The 20,442-nt window shown below is 57.6% G+C and overlaps 1 protein-coding gene across 1 annotated transcript in view; it reads left to right on the top strand.

The window, feature by feature from the left end:
• The window catches only part of CACNA2D2 (calcium voltage-gated channel auxiliary subunit alpha2delta 2), a 202,312-nt gene that overhangs the window by 163,367 nt on the left and 18,503 nt on the right, over positions 1–20,442 (top strand). Inside the window, exons 4-9 of the mRNA XM_082322200.1 lie at positions 4,768–4,812; positions 12,925–13,063; positions 16,967–17,098; positions 17,388–17,445; positions 19,552–19,602; positions 19,776–19,875. Coding sequence (XP_082178326.1) covers positions 4,768–4,812; positions 12,925–13,063; positions 16,967–17,098; positions 17,388–17,445; positions 19,552–19,602; positions 19,776–19,875 — 525 coding nt within the window. The remainder of the gene's footprint in view (positions 1–4,767; positions 4,813–12,924; positions 13,064–16,966; positions 17,099–17,387; positions 17,446–19,551; positions 19,603–19,775; positions 19,876–20,442) is intronic.

Raw genomic sequence — 20,442 nt, 5'->3', positions numbered from 1 at the left:
GCAGCTGTTGCAGAAACACTTTCCTTGCCTTGTTACACAGCCGAGAAAGCTGCTGTGCCTCTGGCAGGACTAGGAGACCTTGGGGTGAACCCTCACCCAGCTGGGACCTCCAGCCCCAGCTGCCAGCTAGGGCAAACGGGCCGGCACGGACCCATCCCCAGGCATGGCCATCAGCCGGTTCCATCCCGCTCCTCCCAGCATGGGTGGGCTTGGCAGGGGTGATGCTGTGGTGGGAATGCGCTGTATCCCCCTGCTCGTCCCCTGCTGCTACCCGGCCCTTAACGCAGACATGAGACTGCGGGAGCTGTGTGACACGCTGCAGGCTATCTTGCATGTGAAAGGTGCAACTATAAGCAAAATCTGTTGCTATTTCTGTGTGCTTAATGGTTCGGGGATGTGGAGAACTCCCTAAATATTCACTGCCCATTATATGTGCTGATGGCAGAGGAAGGAGCTGCTGGTGAGCAGAGCCACCGGCACTGGGCAGGCACGCCAGCTCCTGTTTGCTGTCTCCACCTGCTGAATTGCCCAGGCACAGATCCCGGTCGCCTGGCTCATCCCCACATCGGCACACCGTGGGATGGGATGCTGGCCCTGCCACTGGCCCCATCAGGCAGCTGGGAAACAGGCAGGTGCCAGCTTGGGATCCAGCTTGTCATCCCCACTGCCCTCTGAGTTCCTCCTAACTGCCTAGAAGGCAAACTGCTGCAGGATTTGGCTCTTTTAGAACCAATTAAATCTTGAAAGAGATTGCCTGACCACAGGGGTCACCCATGCCGCTTGGAGAAGTGAAACCTGCAGCCAGAGGGCTGAGATGGACCAAAATCAATGTGGTGCAGCAGGAGCTACCTGCAAAAATGTCCTGAGGAGCCGCAGCATCCCCAGGGCCTGCAATCAGCAGGGTGACCCTTACAAGACGGCAGCAAGTGATCCTGCAGAGGACAACAGATCTGCAGGAAAAGAACTAGCCAGCTCAGGTGATCTTAGAGAAAAGCTATAGGGGGAGAGTGAGCCGTGGCCCCTCTGCTGTGTCCCTGCTGGCTACGGGCTCTGGCCGGCCAGGCTGAAGCAAGGAGCTGATGTGCCACCAGCAGCTTCTTCCCAGACTTTTCCAGGGCGGTGGCAGCTGCGTGTGTGACGTGTTTTGATTGCCACCTTGTTAGACCACTGACTTGGAGGTTTAGGCCAGCACCCCTCCATCCTGACATCGCCAAGCTGCAGCGAGATAGCGGAGCACTGACCTTTCCAATGTTATTTTTAGTTGCTGTGATTGTTTTAGGTGAAAAAAGACATGTTTGAATGCTTTTGGAGAAGGCTGTGCAGGGGGTGGTGGGGAGGAGTGCCCCTCACTGACCTGAGACCCCCTGTGCTCCTCCTTGTCGTGGGCTTTGGTTCAACCTTTGTCTGCCGGTGCATGGCCAGGGAGCACCTGTGCCAAAGCAGGGTCCTCCCCTGAGCTGGCAAGGCTCCAGCTGGCAGCTCTCCAGAAGCTCACAACCTAGTTTCGTTAATTAGCTTTTTGCTTAGCGTTTTGGTGTAAAATCGGCGAAGGACTGGAGCATGGGGCTGTATGGAGGGCTCAAGGGGGACAAGCAGGATGTAGGGTCCCTGGGGAGACTCTGGCACACAGCATCCCCAGAGCCCCATCCAGGAGGTCCCATCTGGGTCAAGCCCTGGGCGGGGGCTGCGCAGTGACACCAAACCCTTGCAGTTTGGTGCAGGCTCGGTGGTTACTCCGTGGCTTTGCCGGAGAAGCCTGGGCGATGGCTTCAGTGGCGTTAGCAGATTAGTCTGCAATTGCACTTAACTCCTAAAGTTGTTTCCCCCTAACTTGCACTGAGGGTTTAGGAGACTAAAATAACCCTGTGCTTATCCACTAGCGACACAGCGCTTGCAGTGCCATTACGCAGATGCCGTTTGGCAATTAGGGTGTGAGAGAATGGGCAGCAGTTGACACATCATCAAGGCGCAGCTACCCAGCATCCGCCTCCTCTTCAGCGCAAACCAGCGAGTGCTTTTTGCAGGCTCGTTTGCAAGAGATGGGGTAATGTTTTACCCTGAAATCCCTTGACATCTTCACCTTCTTGTTTTCTTTATTGGTATTTATTCTGAAAGGCTCTAGAAATATCAGTGCTATTTACACAGACCGGGTATTTGGTTTAAGATGGACCGGAGGAGGAGGAAGAGAGGATTACGTGAAGAAGGCAAGCATGGTTTAAAAAACAAATATTAGGGAGATGAAATTGCACGGCCCCTTGTTGCCTCTCAGGAGACCCCTGCCATCTCTCTAGAGGGTCCCCGAGGGCTCTGTCCCTCCTTCCTGGAATAAATTCCCACCGGCTCCACTGGCCTGTGGATGGCAGGGTTGCGGATGCCCTGCCTGCTCCTGCAGGCTCCCTCACACCCCACCAGCCCCGCAGCATCAGCGGGATCGTGGTGAGGAGATCGGAGCCTGGCATCAGGGCATATCCTGGAGCCAGGGCCACAGTGGCACTGGCCGTCCCACACGTGCCATCTCACATGTGCAAACCTCAGCGGTGACATGGGGGGAGGGGGGGGCTGGGATCTCACCTGGATGCCCCTGGGGTCGTCAGGGCTTGAAAAAGTGCACAGCAAGGGCTCTGTGATCCCCAGGGAAACCGGTGGGAGAGACATCCTTCCAGGAGGTCTGCTCCCCGTGCCGTGTGGTGCCATGCCATGGGAGTGCTGGAGCGGGACCAAGCATCACCTCGCCACCTTCTCCCCCGTGGCAGGAGTGGGGCCACGATGGGTGGGAGGGGATTCGAGCTTTTCGGAGGAGCCAATGGAAGATAAAACGAATAACAAAGCACCTTCTGGATGGCTGTTGTTAGTCACACTCACTTCTGATTAAAGATCATTAAACATGAAATTAGCTCGTTTGTGTTACGGGTCTCCCGGGGGTTCCTTTAATTAGGAAGTGCAGATGGCCACAGACCCGAGGAGACGGCAGCACCAGCGAGGGGCAGGGGCGTGCGCAGGGCCGGGAGCAGCGCAGGGAGGGCATCTGAAGAGAAATTAATTTTTTTTTTCCCTTTTCTTGTTGTTGTAAACCCCTCAGCATTTCACAACAAATCACAGATAATTAATAAGTACATTCCCTTAATGACTAGGCTTTTTAATAGCAGAAATTGGGAGATGCTGTGTCGATTTTTTTTCACTTTCCCCTCTCAGTGCTGCCTTATTGCTGTGATTCAAGTCACAGAGCCTATGGCAGGGTCTGGCCCCTCTGCCCAGGAGGATGCTGAAACCGCCCTTCATAATCCCTGTCCCGGGGGACATTGTCCGCCACAGCCTGCCGGGGTCCCCCTGCCACCGGTGCCCCCGAGAGAGCAGCATCCCCACTCCAGGGGCTTTTCCACCTCTTGGTGGTCTTGTGTCTTAACAGCCTGGGGAAGCAGCAGCAAACTGCTCTAGGGAGCAGGTCTGTGGCTAGAGGATAACGCCAGTGAGGGGTTAGTGATTGCCAGCTCCCAGTGGGGCGAGGACAGTGGAGCGGGTGATGCTGGCTGCCTGGCAAGCTGCTCAGACCTGCCAGTCCCTTTCCCCGGCACGAGCTTGTGACCAGGCTGGTCTGGGTGTCATGGTGCCACCAGCCCCAGCACAAGCCCATGGCCAGGCTGGGCTGGGTGTCACAGTGCCACAAGCATGAGCCCATAGCCAGGCTGGGCTGGACATCACAGTGCCACCAGCCGTGGCACAAACCCGTAGCCAGGCTGGGCTGGACATCACAGTGCCACCAGCCGTGGCACAAGCCCGTGGCCAGGCTGGGTGCTGTAGAGGCAGCAGCAGAGCAGGAGCGGGGAGGAGGGGGATGCAGTCAGTGCTGTTAAGGTTTTGGCTGGGTTTCTGTTCTGGGCCCAGATTGCTTTCCTCTTTAAATAATAACAGCAATAATCATCCCAAAGCGCTGCCTGGGCATGCGGGAAGGAAGGTTGGTTTGCGCGGTGGCTGCCGATGGCTGATTGAGTGGCAGACATGTTAGCGCTGCGACAGCTGCCGGTGCGCCTGCATCGTGCTCACGTCCCGGCACGCAGAGCAGAGTCTCTGAGTGCCCTTTAATTATCCCTTCTGATGGCACACGAAACGCTGTTGTGACAGCATTGCTGCTCTCCGAATTGCCTCTTTAGGAATTTTATCAGCTGCCTTGCGTCCTGACGTGCGGGGAAGAGGAATCCGAGCAGACCTTTCTGCCTAAATAGGCTCTAAATATCCCAAATTAATGATGTGCGTTTCTCCATGGAAGCGAGGACGCTGTTCTCCCTGTTTCTGCCACGCGGGGAGGGAGCTCTGCCGGCTGCGGGGCCGCTGCCTGCCACACTGCCTGTGCCTGGCTCTCCTGCGGCTCCTGATGCTTGCAACAGGACCAAAGCATCCCAGGCGCAGGGACACGGTGCAGACTTGCACCCAGTGGCAGTGTAGAGGCCACAGTCACACTGGTGGCACCGTCGTGGGGCTGGTTGGCTGTGGCAGAGGCTGTGCATGGCCCTGCGCTGCTGCGGCTCAGCGGCAGCTGTGAGCAGAGGGAAGCGTGGCAGGCGATGGCTGGTCCTTGGAGGGCGGATGAGGGGGATGTGGGGTCCCGACCATGTCCCAAGGACAGCGTGGGGTGAGCAGGGCTCAGTCCTCAGTGATGTGGTGGCTGCCAGCAGCATGACGGAGGTGCTGGGGGGACAAGTAAGGGGGAGGGATGCCTCTGCTATCCCTGTCCCTGGCCGGCACTAACTCAGCTCTCCCTTTTCTCTGCAGGAGGAAGATATCGAGTACTACGATTCCAAGGCTGACACTGAATATGTGAGTACCATCCCTGCTGCACCACTGGCACAGTCATCACCTCGGCCCGGTGCTGAGCCCATTGCCGGGGCTGACCCCAGCACTGTACAGGGTGGGCATGGCACAGCATTTTTTACAGCTGGCATAACAAGACTCTGCGGTGGGCAGCGAGTGCCCAGTGAGCAGCCATGTCCCCCCCCCAGCTGAGCCATGGTGGCATCTGTACACCGGCACCAGGCCCAGCAGCAGGCAGGTGGGCAGGTCGCTATGCTGCCTGCAAAAGTTTCTAAAATTAAAGCTGGCATCTGAAATTCAAATGAAGAGCAAACCTTTAATTAGAGACTGAATCTAATTCTCTGCCCCCCTCCCGGCACAGCCGTCCTGTGATTTCTGGCAATCAGTGCTTTAAATACAGACCCGACAGCACCGCTTTCCCAGTGTTCCCGAGGGGGCTGGCATTTGCCGGCTCCTCCGCGCGGTGATGGTGACGGCACTCAGGTGCCATGCCGCAGGCGCAGGGTCCTCCACTGGCAATGGCTGCTGCCCCACAGCACCCTGCTTTGTGGGCAGGTCATGGATCACCCGGCTCCTGCGTTGTGCCATGCCCTGGGATCCTTCTGAAGTAGGAGCTCGCCGGGTCGGTGATGCTCTCGGCATGGGGCTGCTGGGCAGCAGGTGCGTCACGGTGTCCTTGGAGCTGGCCGGGAGTCCTGAGCAGAGCAGGGTGGGGGCTTGGGGTCAGCCTCAGCCAGCGCAGTGCCCCAGGACCGGTACTTGCCCCGATGCAGAGCCAGCAGCAGATGTGCCATCGGGGGACAGTACTGCAGTGGGAGGGGAGGAGTGGCAGCACATGGTGTTTGCAGCAAACTGCTTGCAAACCACACAGCCTCATCCGAAAATAACGCTCAGGTGACCCCGTGAGCCTTCAGAAGGCCCCATGCAGAGAGCAGGGAGGATCCAGGCTTCACGGCATCCCACCAGCTTGGGCAATGCACCCTGCGCAGAGCTCCAGCTATCCTCTCACCCTGCCTTGGAGGTGATGCCCCAGAGCAGAGCTAGGAGCAGGCTGGGGGCAGGATAGATGCCTTGAAAGCAGAGTTACTGTCAAACCACTGGTGCCATTGTCCCAAGGCAGTGACAGCAGGAGGGCTCCTTGGCAGGGGAAGCCTGCCGCAGAGAGTCTGGGAGGTAGAAGGGAGAGGTTGGGCAGATGCTGTGACCAAAGGGGAGGATGCTTGCTTTCTTGAGCAGGTCTCCCTCCTCAGGGTCCTGCTCGTTCAGAGCAGGGGATGTCTCCTGTACCTCCCCAGCCTGGGGGAAGCTGTCAAAGGAGGGAGGGGAGGATCCTGCTCTCCATGGCCACTCCGGAGAGGATGGAGCTAATGGGCTTAAAATGCATTAAAGCAGATTTTGAATAGAAGCAGAGGAAAAACTGGCAGGTAGTTAAGGCTGGAGGAGACAGCCCAGGGAGCTGGGCAGCTCCCTGCCTGGGGGACCAAGGAGAAGGACTGATGCATCCATCAGGCTGGGCAGGGCTTTTGCCATCCCTGCCGCGAGGCAGGGGACAGGGGAGCTGGACATCCCCATACCTGGTGTTACCCTGACCAGTCCTGGCTGCCTACACCCAGCTGGTGTCGGCAGTGGCGATCCGAGCTGGCAACTCATGGCTGTTAGCTTTGTGATTAGCCATTTCCAGCATCCCCAGTTAGATCAGGCAGGATTGGAAATAGGAGGCATCTTGACCTCAGAGCTGTGCCCACCAAGCCCTCCCAGCACACGGGGCACTGGGGAGAAACCGTGCACCGCGGCGTGGCACAGTGGTCTGGAGACCACGGGGCTCGTCTCCCTGGTCCCTGGCCCTTCCCCAAGGGAGGTGACCTGTCATCAGGGAGGAACAGCCTTGTAAGGCCATCATCGTCCACACTGACTTCAGTCCTCCTCTGGGGTAAAATCAAGCAAAATTGGGGGTGTCCTCTTGCCGAGGTTTGTGGGTTCAGCAGGGAGGGTCCTTCCCTGTCAATGCCGTTGTTGCTTCCCAGTGAAATCCCAGCAAATTTAATTCCAGTAAAAATAATGGAGAGAAAAGGTGATACTGAAATAAAAAAGGAGGGAGATGATACCTGAAGGTCTGAATGGAACTAAATAGCGCTCTTTCCATCTTTTCTTTATTTTGCTTCAATTTTTATATTTAAATTGAGCAGGATCTAGCTGAAATGGAGTTAGTTCTGATGGACAATGCCTATTCAACATAACTGGGGCTTATTCACAAGCCTTACGCCGGCTTTAACTACAGCGAGAAAGAAATGAGCTTCCTATTCATTTTGCTTGCACCTCAGCTCTGCTATCTTCCTAAACAGATTTTGGATTTCCAACTGGGTTTTAACAAATGGGAACATCAGAAAAATTTCCTGGGGGTCCCCAAGGCTCTCAAAATATTTGCAGAAGTCAGGTTTTCACCTTTCCCAACTAGCAAGGGCTATGGGGTTTATCCAGGGAGAAGTGTTCAAATCAGCAGATGCTCTCGGTTGGGTATCACAGGCAGAACAACACAGAAATAAAGTGATTTTCCATCTTTAGTACTGTGTTTATGGCAGGGAATGATGCTTAAGTCACAGCTAAGGTCAAAATCCCCTGGGATGTGCCATTCTCTGGTGGGAGCTGATGGAGCCATGCCCAGGTCCCAGCTGGAGGACCATGTTACGGGCTTCATTTTCTGCTTCGCATCAGCCAGGAGCTATTGGTTCCTAGGCTGTAAAGTAGCAGACGAGAGGTTTTGCTGTTGCTGCTCCTCCAGTGGTTGGAGAGATGTACCCAATGGCAGCACAGCATCCATCAGGGCCTGGCATCCACCCCTGGGGACATCCATGCAAGCCCTGGTCCTTGTCCCCGTCCTCTCTGCAGGATGCAGGGCTGATGCGATGAGGAGAAGTGAGATCATGTAATTTTGTCCTGCTCCAAACCAAACATCATCGCTTCTCCTCCATAGGCACGCAGTTTGCAGGTGAAGGTACTGTTCACCCCAAGGTCACCCCCCTGGCACCCACCAGCCTGCTTGAGGTGCCTGGGGAGGGGTGAGAGCAAAGGGGCCAGTGGTGGAAGGCTGTGCACCAGCCTCTGCAGCCTCCGGGGCAGGGGAGACTGCAGCGTCAGTCCCGGCCGCAGGCAGGGGCTGCCCACTCGCTGCTCACCCCGCTCGGGAGATGCAGCAAGGAGAGGGAGGAGGGGAAAAAAAGCCCCTAAATGTCAGCAGGAGATGAAGGGTGTTGGAAAATTTAATCTTCCAACTTTCTCAACTAATGTGACATTTGGATTTCCTCCCGATAAGCTATCAGCCCCAGAAGTTTCTTTCTTTTGCCTTTTTTCTTTCTTCCCCCCCCCCCCCCCCCTTCTTCTCTCCTCTGGCTGGTAATTTAAAAATAAATGGTCTAGAAAGATCTCTAAACAGTACCTTTGGCAAAGATTAAAAAAAGCGAAGGGGGATAGGGGAGCAGGCTGGCAGGAGAGGCTGATTGTTATTTATAACCTGGGCTGCTATAAAAGCAGGAACGTGGCTGGAGAACACACCGTCTACTTCCCTGGCATTAAATTGCCGCATTTCAGGAAAAGCTGAGATATTTAAGAAGGAGAAAGGCCCTTTTGCATGGGCTTGGAGTTTCTCAGCCATGTGCCTTGAAGCTTGCGGGGGCGGGGTGCAGAGGGCAGGATCGCAGCCCCAGGGATGGGCGCAGCCCCTCTGCTCAGCCTGCCCCACTTACCTTGAGAGCTGGCACAGGGCAGTGGTGGGTTTGTGGTTAAGAGAAAAAAAATCCTTCTGAATTTGGGAAAAAAAAAGGGGGGTTGACTGTTCCCTCAGATTCCCCAAATGGGGTGAAGTGCTTTTTTTGGATGGTTTCAAAATCCTTCTGTCTCAGAAGGTGGGAGCAGGCTCCCCCAGGGCAGCTTGCGCAGGGAGAGGGGGAATGTGTGCTGTTCAGATCTGAGAGCTGGCCCTTCTTGCAAAAAAAAAATGGCATTTTTCTAGCAACAACAACAAAACACCTCTGCTGAGGAGCCCCCAGGTCCTGCCGCAAGGCAATGCTGCCGGTGGGTGCTGTGCGGGCGCAGCTGGGGGCTTTGCTGGGCAGGAAGGTGTGTGTCCCCCGCGCTGGGAAGCGGATGAGTACGTGCTGTCACGACTCTTCTCCGTGGCTTCTTGCGTGACCGTGGACAAATGGCCCCGTGCCCTGGGACTCATTTCCCCTCACCTGCAGAGGACAGCAGTGAACCGCCCCACCTTTACAAACGCTTTGAGGCTTTCGGGTGATTGAGCCACACATCCCATTTATATTCATTATTAGTAGCAAACACAGCATGTTGATATGAATATTTTGCTGGCTTTTCCGGACTTAACATGGGTGGGTGCCCTTGGGAAATTTGAACGGATGTGTTGAGATCTTGGTGCGATATATTCTTGATCAAGTGTGTGAGGGGCAGGACGTGGGATGCAGGGGTGCTGTCAGGGTGATGCGGCTCGCAGGAGCTCTGCTGGTGCCGAGAGTACCAGGAGGAGCACCGCAGGGGAAGACTGTGGCTACCCGGCATGTCCGGAACTGCAAAACCCAAGCTGGTATCCCGGAGCGGCCGCCTGCGCCACTAGCCGGATCAGCCCTGCGTTTGTCATCGGTGCTGCCATTTAAGCAGTCATCATTAGCTGTGATGGCTCGTTCCCATGGAGATGAGCAATGAACGGGGGTGTCTGCATCCGCTGGAGCAGCCTGGCCAAGGCATCGCTGCTGCACCAGGTCACATCCCCGGCTCGATCTGCAGCTCCAAACCCCGTCACTGGTGGGGACCCCCAGATAGTCCTTGTGCCTGTGGGCAGGCTGCCTCTCCTCAGACAGCACCAGCCTGGATGTGATGGAGGGCAGGTACTTGCCGAGAGTGTGGCAACCTCCAGTAAAGCTGTTGGGTGGTGCCCCTGGTGCTCATTGGGTGTTGCGGCATCTCTGGGTTTTGTCCCCTGTCCGTCATTTTGGGAGACTCAAGAAAAAATGTTGTGACTGGCAACCCAGCTGCTAAAGCCCTGAAGATGGCAAAACCTCTTGGTGTGTGATAACTTCTTGCTGAAGCAATAAATACGTATAATATTGATATATTGCCATGGAGTCGATTTCTAATGGTGTGTAGCAAATAATATATTCAAACTGTAGCATCAATTTGTGTTGCGTTGTACATATTGCAACAGATAAATAGATGTTTCCAAGTTCTTTTGAAATGTAATGATGAGAAATGCTGCAAAATCTGGCTGGGGGCCTGTCGAGATGCTCACAGTTAAACTGGTGTAAATCTAGGAGAAATCTTCTCCTTTGCTTTAATATAAATTTAATGCAGAATTTCTTCCTTCAGCCTTCCCAAGGTGGCTCCTTGTAGCCCCAGCCTAGCACCAAGGTGCTCCCATCCCTGCCTGGACTGGTGACAGCTTTGCCTGCCTTCATCTGGGTGGAAATGACCCCATTTCAGGGGCCAAATTCAGCCTGGCTTAAACAGGAATAACTCAGTTGAGACCGGGAGATTTATGGATAAAGGATAAGCGTAGCTTGGATAACATCAGCTCTTTCCGCGGGTCTGTTTGCCGTATAGGTGTCAGTGATGCATGAAGTGTCCTACGTATAGATAGCTGTAGATTTGTCTCTAAGATCTATACATATGCCTCTTTACAGCTACATGAATGAGAGCAGCCAGACAGCGCCGAACCTGGCAGAATACAAATTAGTCCCTCAGAAGTGGGTGATATAGCGGAATAATGATAAACAGAGGAGCAGTAATTACATACAGTAGTTCCAGCTCCAGTGAAGTGGGGAATAACCACACCAGCGTGTGGGAAATAGGGAGGGTTGGATTTTCCCAGCTGCCGGCAGTGGCAGGGGCAGCGGATGGGCTGGACCCGGGCAGGGTGCCCTGCTGATTTGAGATTGGGAAGGATGGGAAGGTGTCACCAGGACTTTGCTGGGCTCAGGAAAAAAAAGGTTTTGGTGTCAGGTGCTGCAGGTACCCTCAGGGCCATGGCTTTATCCCGTCTAAAGCCTGTTTTCAGCAGGCGCCTCTAAATCACCGTCTGGTGCTTGAAGAGGTTGGCAGGGGCGAACCACTGTGTGTGCAATGGCTTTCTCCCAGGGACTTGAGCCCCACATTGATGGCAGGCTTGGGGCCGGATCCACTCTCCACATAGCCCATGACCCAGCACGCAGCTGGGGTGCTGGCTCTGCTGCAGCATCGCGGCTTTGCAGGGGGTCCGGCAGTCAGTTTTGTGCCTTTTCTCCAGATTTATGTGAAATCGAGAGTGTAATCTGGATTTCAATCTTAGCGATGTAGCTCAGGGGAGGTGGGGACCATCCCTGCTTGCCTCCCGCTTGGCTTCTGCAGCTGTAATTGAGTTCAACATCTTTCTGGACAGCTGGAGCCCCAGCACTGGGATCGGCCTGGTGATGTGTTTACATTCGCAATCCATCGGCTGGAATTAAAGCCCAAACCTCACATATCAATCCTGTTATTCTCCTGAGCTGTGGCGAATGGTTTGGGCACCCCTCGCAATGTCAGAGGAATGTCACCGCCTTGGTGGCCGGCCGGAGCTGGCACAGGGGAGGTGGCATCTCTCTGCATTGTCTGCGAAGGGGAAACAGGGAAGAGGCCAGGATGGATGTTAAACAAGCTTTGTAGTTTATTTCTCAAACCCATCATTTTCCTTTAAATATGTGGCTTTTCCCATGAGAAATTCAGATCTTTTGTCCCTGGGTTTTTTGAGAGGAGCCTGGCCAGTGGGAGGGCTGCTTGCACTGGGCCATCAAAGACAGCAGGATGGGACTGTCCCCTGCCCCTTGTCCCCACTGGTGCCGGGGTGCTTTGCTGTGGGATGGTGTGGGGCATCCCTCTGGGCAGCTGTCCTCAGCACGGCACCGTGTGAGCCCTGCCTGGAGCTGCTCGCTCTTCCAGTCACGTCCGCTGTCGTTTCTCCGGGGCTGATCTCTGCTACCGCAATCAGACGGCCTTACATGGGCTCCGACATAGGCACTTCACTCGGGGGGAGGCACAAAGGGGGAGGCATGAGCTGCTTCTCGAGGGGAATTTGCTCCCTCGCCAGGTGGCTCGGTGGCCGGATCCACTCCTGCTCTCCTGCACCCCCCTGCCCCTTTCGTTGCCACAGCCAGGGCCATGGGAAGGTGGCCGGAGCCGTCCTGCACCCCAGCTCAAGCTTGGCATGTCCCTGCCCCTGTGTTGCCTGTCCCTGCCTGTGGCTGGGACAGGCAGCTCTGCGCTTAGCCCCTCTTCAGTGGGGATGCAGCTCCGAGGGCACAAAGGGCAGATGCTGCATCATCCTCCTCCTCCCAACCTGAGCATCTCACAGCCGGCTGCAGCCAGCCTTCCCCAGCCACTGGGCTTGCGGCAGGGACACGGCAGCCTGGAGCCAGCACCTTCTCCCAGGTTTCTTTGCTCCTGGCGGGATGGCAAAGGCAATTTCCCCGGCAATGCCATCCCCTTTCTCCTGCTTCCCCGCATGGCCCTGCGCCCTTGGCTCCGATCCTGTCTCCCTGCCTGCAGCCACTGGCCATCCTGCCTGCACCGGCTCAGCCCGGCCCTGCCTGGCCAGGGGGGTTTTATCCCCATGCGGTACTGGCAGCAGGGCCCCGGGAAGAGAGAGGAGGGCTGGGAAGGCGAGGGAGCGCGCTCCAGCGCCAGCAGTGGGGAATTCGCCGTCTCACCACCATAATTAAATATTGTTTGCATTGCTTATTGACAGAGTGCTAAGCTGTACTCCGTTTTAATTTCTTCTTTGATAGTTGCCTTTTGCTGCTAATTGATTTTCAAGGCTTTTTTTTTGTTGAGTTTTTTTTTTTTTGTCTGATTTAATACCTGCCGTGCTACCAAAGCCAGAGAGGCAAGGGTAACTGGTGCTCGCCTTCATGCACACCCGCTCCTGGCACTCTCTCCCCTGTGCCTCCAGCGCTGGCATGGGCTGCGGGCCAAATCCAGCATGAGAGCCGGCATTCTGGTCTCCGTGGGAGGATGTTTGGTCATAGACTTTGGGCAGTGGTGTTCCTGGCGTGTGTCTGGGGCTGGCACCCCCAGGTGACCCCGTGTGCTCTGCTCCTTCCCCAGGACGATCCCGATGGAGAAGAGATCGAGAGGGAGAAGTCCAACTCCTTGAAGCTTGAGTTCACCGATGATGCCAACTTCAAGACCAAGGTTAACTATTCGTATGCTGCCGTGCAGATCCCCACGGACATCTACAAAGGCTGTGAGTGCCCTTCCTCACCTGCTCCGCCCTGCTCTGTGCTGCCAGGCCAGGCTCAGCCTCCACCTCTCCCGTTTAGGGTGCCACAGCCCTGGGGACCGTCACCCCAGGGTGCCCCAGCTGGGTCTTGGTGCCGGGACAGGCTGGTGCCCAGCCGGATGGGCACTGTACAGAGGCAAGAGTCACCGTGTCAGGACAGAGGTGACAACGTGTCCCTCCCCAGAGACCCTCAAGATCTTAGCATGGGCCAAAGAGGCAGATCAGGGATTAGGGGTTATTAGGAAGGGATGAAGAGCAGAGGAGAAATAGTAATTATGGCACAGGTTTACCCTTGCTTGGCTGTGCCCACATGGCTGTGATCCTCCGCGGAGAAGAGCTCAGCAAAGCTCAAGGAGGTTCAAAGCAGGAGCTGGAGATGATCAGAGGGACTGAGCAGCTCTGTGCAGGAGCAATTATGGAGACGGCAACTCCCTGCTCGTAGAAGGGAGCAAGACGGAGCTGGGTGGTGGGAGAGAGTGAAGCAGAGATGCTTCCTCACTGGCTTCGGGCTGCTTGGGGCTGAGGGTATGAAAAGGAAGAGCAGCTGAAATCCTGCAGGAAGGCAGCAAAGGTGATTGCAGGACACTGCCATGCTGCCCCAGGGCAGCCCCCGCTGCCGGGAGTGTGGAGAGGGTGTCAGCCCTGTCGTCGTGCCCCTGCGGCTGCTGGAGGGTGTGGGCTGCTCCAGAAAGGAGGCCCGGGTCGGTGGGCCTGCCCGGGAGCAGGCAGGGAGGGATGGATGGATGGATGGATGGATGGATGGATGGGGTAGGACGTGCCACACTAGCGTTCAGTCCCCACCGGGAGGAGACACAGTCCCTGAGCTTCCAGAGCTCTCTCCTACCTCGCCCTGCCGCGGTGGCACATGGTGACAGTCGGTCTCCATTTCCCTCTAGTGGCTGCTCTGCACCAAGCTGGGGACCGCTCCTGGCTGGAGATCATCCTCCAGCACCCACGGGACGCATGCTGCGCCCAGCCCCAGCCCCTGCTGTTGGGGGGCACCCCTCGTCTCCCTGCACCACTGAGGGCACCACTGTCCCCGCACCCCCTTGTCTCGGTGGTGCTTGCCGAGGGCTCCCAGGTGGTCATGGCAGTGACGGGGGCTGAGCTCACGTTCCTGCCCTGAGTGGTGCTTTCCCAGTACACGGGCTCGTTACTGGCACGACCGTGCTCAGAGCCACATCAGTGTGACGATTTCACCACAGCGGCAGCAGTGGATTAGAAATTTGCAATTAGTTTTATTACCCAGCTAGCGCGGGCCAGGCAGCTAATGAAGCACATCATGCGAGCAGGGGGCAGGCATGTGGGGTGGGCTGCACAGGATGAAATATTCATTACTCCTACCCCTGCTCACTGGCCGACATCGTGGCTGATGCCCTGCCACGGCCACATTAATCACCCTGCTCGGCCCTGGGACGAGAGCAAATTGAAGATTAACATGCTCCAGGGACTCGCGGCTGCTCGGAGAGGAATGCTGAAGAGGAAACAGGGCAGTGGGGCGTCCCGGGGGAAAGGGGCCACAGCCACCGGCACAGCAGTGCATGGGCACAGGGATCAGACCATGCCCGGCCATGCCGGGGTGCTCCGAAAAGCCAAGGTGCAGGGCAGGGTTCTCAGCTGCTGCACCGCAGAGAGCAGGTTTGGGGTGCAGGACGGGGCTGCCAGTGTGCCCCCATCTGCTGGGGACACCGGTGAGCGTGGCCGGTCCCTGCAGACCTGCGGGCAGGGAGCATCTCCCCTGTGGGACCCGGCAGAGAGGCGCTATCGCTGCCTGGCACGCTAATTAAACAACTGCGGAGACGCCCTCCGCCGTCACCCCTCACTACACACACAAATTACATCCTATATGTGTTTTATTTACTGTGCCATTTTTAATTAAATCTGCAATCGCTTGCTGGCAGGGCGGAGCTGGGCTCACCCTGATGGGGACAGGGACGAGATGGGGACAGGGACGGGGATGTCACGAGGGGGGGATGCTGGTGGGGCTGGCAGTTCTGGCCTCAACCGAGGGGGACAGGAGCCATCTCGACCATGGACACAGCCTCCCGTCTGATGAGCAATAGCTCATCACTCTGCACACAAGGAGTGTGTAGGGGCTCTGTTTGTGCGTAGGGAGGGTATAGGGGCTGCATTCATGCACAGGGATGGTATAGGGGCTGTGTATGTTCACAGGGAGGGTAGAGGGGCAGCTTTCATGCACAGGGTTGTGTAAGGGGTGTGCTTGTTTGCAGGGATGGTATAGGGACTGTGTTTGTTCACAGGGGTGATATAGGGACTACATTCATGCACAGGTAAGGTATAGGGGCTGCATTTGTGCACAGGGAGGATACAGGGGCTTTATTTCCGTGCAGAGAGGGTATAGGGGCTGCATTTGGCACAAGCCTGGTGTGGCTGACGGGCCGCAAGGGGCTGGGGATGCAGGTGCTGCTGAGGCTATCAGGGACGTGTCAGTGCCCAGCACGGTGTCTGGCCAGGGCCGGCAGCACTGCCCAGGGCTGCTCCTGGCAGGCAGGAGCCTGGCAGCGTGCTCGCGGCCCTGTCTCCCAGGAAAACCACATCCTGTAACAGAGCCAAACAAGAAATCATCCTAAGTGCCCAGATAACAGCACTGTGTGCGGGCACGGTGCTGAGAAATGGCTGGGGAGATACGGATGGAATAAATCACGGGTTGAAGGCACAGCTGCCTAAGGGAAGGAGAAGTCTTCTTCAGTGGTGGTGCTGGGACGGAGGGATCCGGGATTCACCCTGGGTGAAACCTGTTCATGTCCCGCCAGCACCTCGGGGCTGTGGCAAAGGCTTGAACAGGTGATGACGGTGTTTTGAGGAGGGACAAGTGTGGGAGGAAGCCTTAAGAAAGCTAAATATACTCCTCAAACACACACGAGCTCCCCTGCAGCACTGCACTGGTTGTTCTGCCCAGTGCTGAGGAGAGGGGCTGCCCCGGGAGCTCTTGCACCCCAAAAATGCATTGAGGGTCCCCCAGGAGGGAGCAGCGCCTAGCCTCGGGGTGCTACCTGCTGCCCGCTCCTGCCCACAGTGGCACGGCTGGCTCCTCCATGCCACGGTCCCAGGGTGGCCCAGCACAGGCTTCCAGTGGATGCTGGGGGGCTTCCCACACCTGCCCAGGGCTCAAGGCACCCACAGTGTTTGGAGTGCCCCGAAGAGCCCTGTGAGCACCAGGAGGTCCTGCTGTCCCTGAGGCAGCCTCCCTGCTGGCTGGCCAGCCCCATACCTGCCTTGCCGTGCTGGCCCCCCCGTACTCCTCCAGCCCCCCTTGATTAATCACAAGCTGGAGCTGCCAGCAGCTTATCTTTTGCTCTAATAGCTGAATAATTTAAAACTGCTGTTTGCCAGCATCTTAATTGCTTTTGCGTCAGGTGCGGAGGCCAGTGGGAATGCAGAGCAGGGCCCAGGAGGCTCTGTGCAGCCCCACAGGGACACAACCCCTTGGTTTCCCAGCTGGTGGCTGTCCCCAGGGAGCGGGACTGGCACGGTGGCGGGAGGAATGGGGTGTTTTGCCGGGAAGAGGGTGAGATGGCAAGCCGGCTGTCCCCAGTGGTGGCTGTCCCTGCCCCAGAGCCAGGGGACAGGGATGGTGAGTGCTCGGGGAAGCCCTGGAGGGTGGCTCTGGTCTCTGGGGACAAGGGACAGCAGGCTGATGCTGGAGCCCCGTGGGAGCAAGGGGGCCATGGGAGTGGCTGCAAAGCCCCTGTGGGCTCCTGCATGGGAAGGGGCAGAGGGGACACACTGCCTCTCCCTCCCTGCCAACATCACGGGGACACCATGGTCCCTGTCACCCCCCAGCCCATCCCAGGCTCTGCTGCTCCCCCGCACCCACCTGCCCGCCGCTGGCTCTGTCTCCCACAGCCACCGTCATCCTCAACGAGCTGAACTGGACGCAGGCGCTGGAGGACGTCTTCATCGAGAACCGGAAGGAGGATCCCTCCCTGCTCTGGCAGGTGTTCGGCAGCGCCACCGGCGTCACCCGCTACTACCCCGGTGCGTGGCGGGGGGCGGCGGGGGGCAGTTGATGGGGGGGGGGGGGGCGCTGGCCAAGGGCAGCCCGGGCCCTTCTCACCACGAGGTGCGGGCAGGCATCTCCTGGCACTGGCCCTGGGGGCCACCTGGCACACATAACCGTACTGTGCCAAAGCCCGTTGGTGTGAGCTCCCCTCTGGAGCCTACCGTTTCCTCAGCAGTGGGCATCTCCCTGCCCTGTCCCCCGCGTCCCCCTGTCCCCAGCCCCAGGACAGCCCCACCTCGCTCACCGCCTGCCTTCCCCCCGCAGCCACCCCATGGAGAGCCCCCAATAAGATCGACCTCTACGATGTGCGCAGGCGGCCCTGGTAAGGGGGTGCTGGGTGGGGAGGGGGGTCCCCTTGCCAGCCCTTCCCAGCCAGCTCCCTCCCCTTTTCATTTCACACATGGATGTCATTGGCAAACAGACACCATAACATGGGCAGGGGCATCTGAGCTGTGGCTCTAGGCTCCTGCTCCCCTCCCCTCTTCCTGGGGGCAGAGCAGGATGGAGAGATAAATCCTTGGATACAGGTCAGGCATGGAGAGCTGCCCCTCGCCCTGCTCCTGCCTGCAGCCGCGGCTGCCAGCGCTCAGTCCCAGCCAGCATTCCCATCCAACAGGAGAACAACGAGCGCTCAGAAATCATGAGCCGGGAGGATGGAGAGAGAAACGGGCAGGCAGCGCCAGGCTGTGGTTAAGCGATAGCTGCAAGCAGCCATTTAGCCACACACTGAGTGAGGCAGGATTGAATCGCTTCCCCTTAGCCTAGGAAGAGGTGCTGACTTGGCAGCACTAATTATCATGCTGCCCACGGGGCTGGAGGAGTTGTGGCCCCATCCTGCTCACAGTTGCTGCCTAAAAATGTGGGCATGGAGAGGAAAGCAGGCACAGGTCTCCAGCACATGCCCAGGGAGCCCTGTATCCCCGGGGAGCACCCCCTGCCCGTCCGCGAGCTGCCCCCTCTCCTTGTCAGAAAATTAATGGCCCTGTTACTATTTTTAATTGTCTTTGATTGCTCCACATTAATTATTAACTGTTCTCCGCCAGGGCGTCCATGCGGGTTATTGGCAGAGGGGGGACTGGCAGGTTGTTTCTGGGGGGGCTGCTGATGTGTGTAGGGGCTACCGAGCCCAGCTAGCCTGGCTGCCTGCCCACTAGCCAGGCTGGCCACACACTCGCCCACCCAGCCATGGAGGAGCAGCAGCACCCTTCGTGCTGGGGGCAGCACAACCCCAGGGACACCTCTTTGGGGTCCTCTCCTGCTCTCGTGCCGGGGTCTGGTGCGGCACACAGCCCTCGCCGCTCTGCTGCTGGGCCCGGCAGGGGCCACAGTCCTGCCTGCAGCCTCGGCGGGGCTGCCAGCACCGCTCGCCTGCCTTCCCCTCCCTTGATGAATGGCGCTATTAACCACAGCCTTCTCCCGCAGAGCCCAGGGTATTCATCTGAACGGGGCAGCCAGAGATGGATGCGCTGCCACAATCCATTACGAGCAGCATCTTAGTTGGGCTCCATGCCGTGCCGGCAGCCCAGCCCCAGGGAGTGGGTCAGACGCCGAGCCCCCTGGCCCCTGCCAGCTGGCAGGAAGCCCGCAGGCAGCTGCCTGCCCATCCTGCACCCCAGCATGAAGGGGAGAGTGTTGGGGGGACACGACGCCCACACCGGGAGGGCCCCACGTGCCAGCACCCTGCATCGCACCCGGGTAATCACTTGTAATTAGGGAACATCAGGACCTGGGATTAGCAATCAGAACCTGCCCCTTCCCCAGTCCTCCCCAGTAATGGTGAGTAATTGATACTAATAACACACTAATTAATTTGCATCAGGCCTGATCCTGATCAAGCCAATAATGAGGCTCCCTTGGACTTCAGCCATGGTAGGATCAGGCCCCATGTGATGGGATGGGGAGGCTGGGCTGTGCCTAGCCATGGCTGAGATGGATGCTGAGCACCATGCTGGCCCCCTCCCATGCAGGATAGCACAGCAGGGCTGGGAGCAGGATGGGGTGCTTTGAGGGGTGAGGAAGGGTTCCCTAATTGTTTTCAGGGGGGAGGATTTACGTAGTAGTATTATTTTTCCTCCTTGTAGCTAAAAATAACCTAATCAGCCTGGCCTTTGAAGCTTCCAGGGGGGTAAACAGCATCTTAATATGGATGTGTGTGTCAGCATAATCAGTGTGCAGAAAAGGGCCTGCGATGATGGAAGAGTTTAGCATTTAGAGCTCATTAGGCTGATACGGTACCAAGCGGCGGGTCGCTGGCGGTCTGCCGTGCCGCACTGTGCCACATCCTCGCCTCCGCTTGCCCACTGCCGCCTTATCCCTGCTCCTTGCTGCAGGGTCACCCTGGCAGAGCTTTGTTCTTGGGCTGCACCCAGCAGGGTTGGGGTCCCCCCAAAATGAGTTGACCCCTCTGACCCCCCTCTGCACCCCACAGGTACATCCAAGGCGCCTCCTCCCCGAAGGACATGGTCATCATTGTGGATGTGTGAGTACATGGGTGGGGGCCATAGCCAGGCTGAGCCAGGCCAAGATGGTGGCACAGCTCCCTGGGGTGCCACTGTCCTGCTGGTGGCCCCTGGGAAGCTGTGTGGGACAGCACTGGCGGGGAGCCCCGTGCCCCCTTGCTGCTGAGCCCCTAGCACCCCTCTCTCCTGCCAGGAGCGGCAGCGTGAGCGGCCTCACCCTCAAGCTGATGAAGACCTCGGTCTATGAGATGCTGGACACCCTCTCAGATGATGACTATGTCAACGTGGCCTCGGTGAGTGCCACGGGGTGGGCGGCAGGGCTGTGCCCCCCAGGCAGCTCCCAGCTCTCCGCTGTGTGAGCCCTTTTCCCCCAGACCCACCTGGCCAGGGGCTCTGCAGAGAAAAATGCCTTTTTTTTTTTTTTTTTTTTTTTCTTAACCACCCACCTGCACATAAGCAAGGAAATGGCTGCTCAGGGCTCGGCTGTATGTGGTGGCAAACGAAAGCTGCTCCCATCACGGGGTGTTTGGCAGAGATGCTCCTGGGGTGATCCCAACCAGCCACCTTCTCTCTGTCACCAGCCAGTGACATCATGCCCCCCGTGGCAATGTCACCAGCCTGTGACCTCACGCAGCACAGTGGCCATGCCACCTCATCTGTGCATCGCTGGGCGCCCAGCCCATGCCAGCCCTCCCCTGTCTGGCCGCAAGCACGCCGGCACTAATTAACGTGTCTGGCCTGGCTCCGTTAGCTGGATCGCTGCTTCCCTAACAAATGGGCCCTATTGCCAGCAAATGAAGCTGTAAGTGAGAGGCAGCACCTGCTCCTGCTGCTGGCACAGCACGGCATGCCTGCTTGCA

The sequence above is a fragment of the Platalea leucorodia genome (genome assembly GCF_965183815.1).
Source record: "Platalea leucorodia genome assembly, chromosome: 9".
Taxonomy (NCBI): domain Eukaryota; kingdom Metazoa; phylum Chordata; class Aves; order Pelecaniformes; family Threskiornithidae; genus Platalea; species Platalea leucorodia.
The sequence above is the reverse complement of the archived record's forward strand: the minus strand, read 5'-3'. Positions and strand labels throughout refer to the sequence as shown.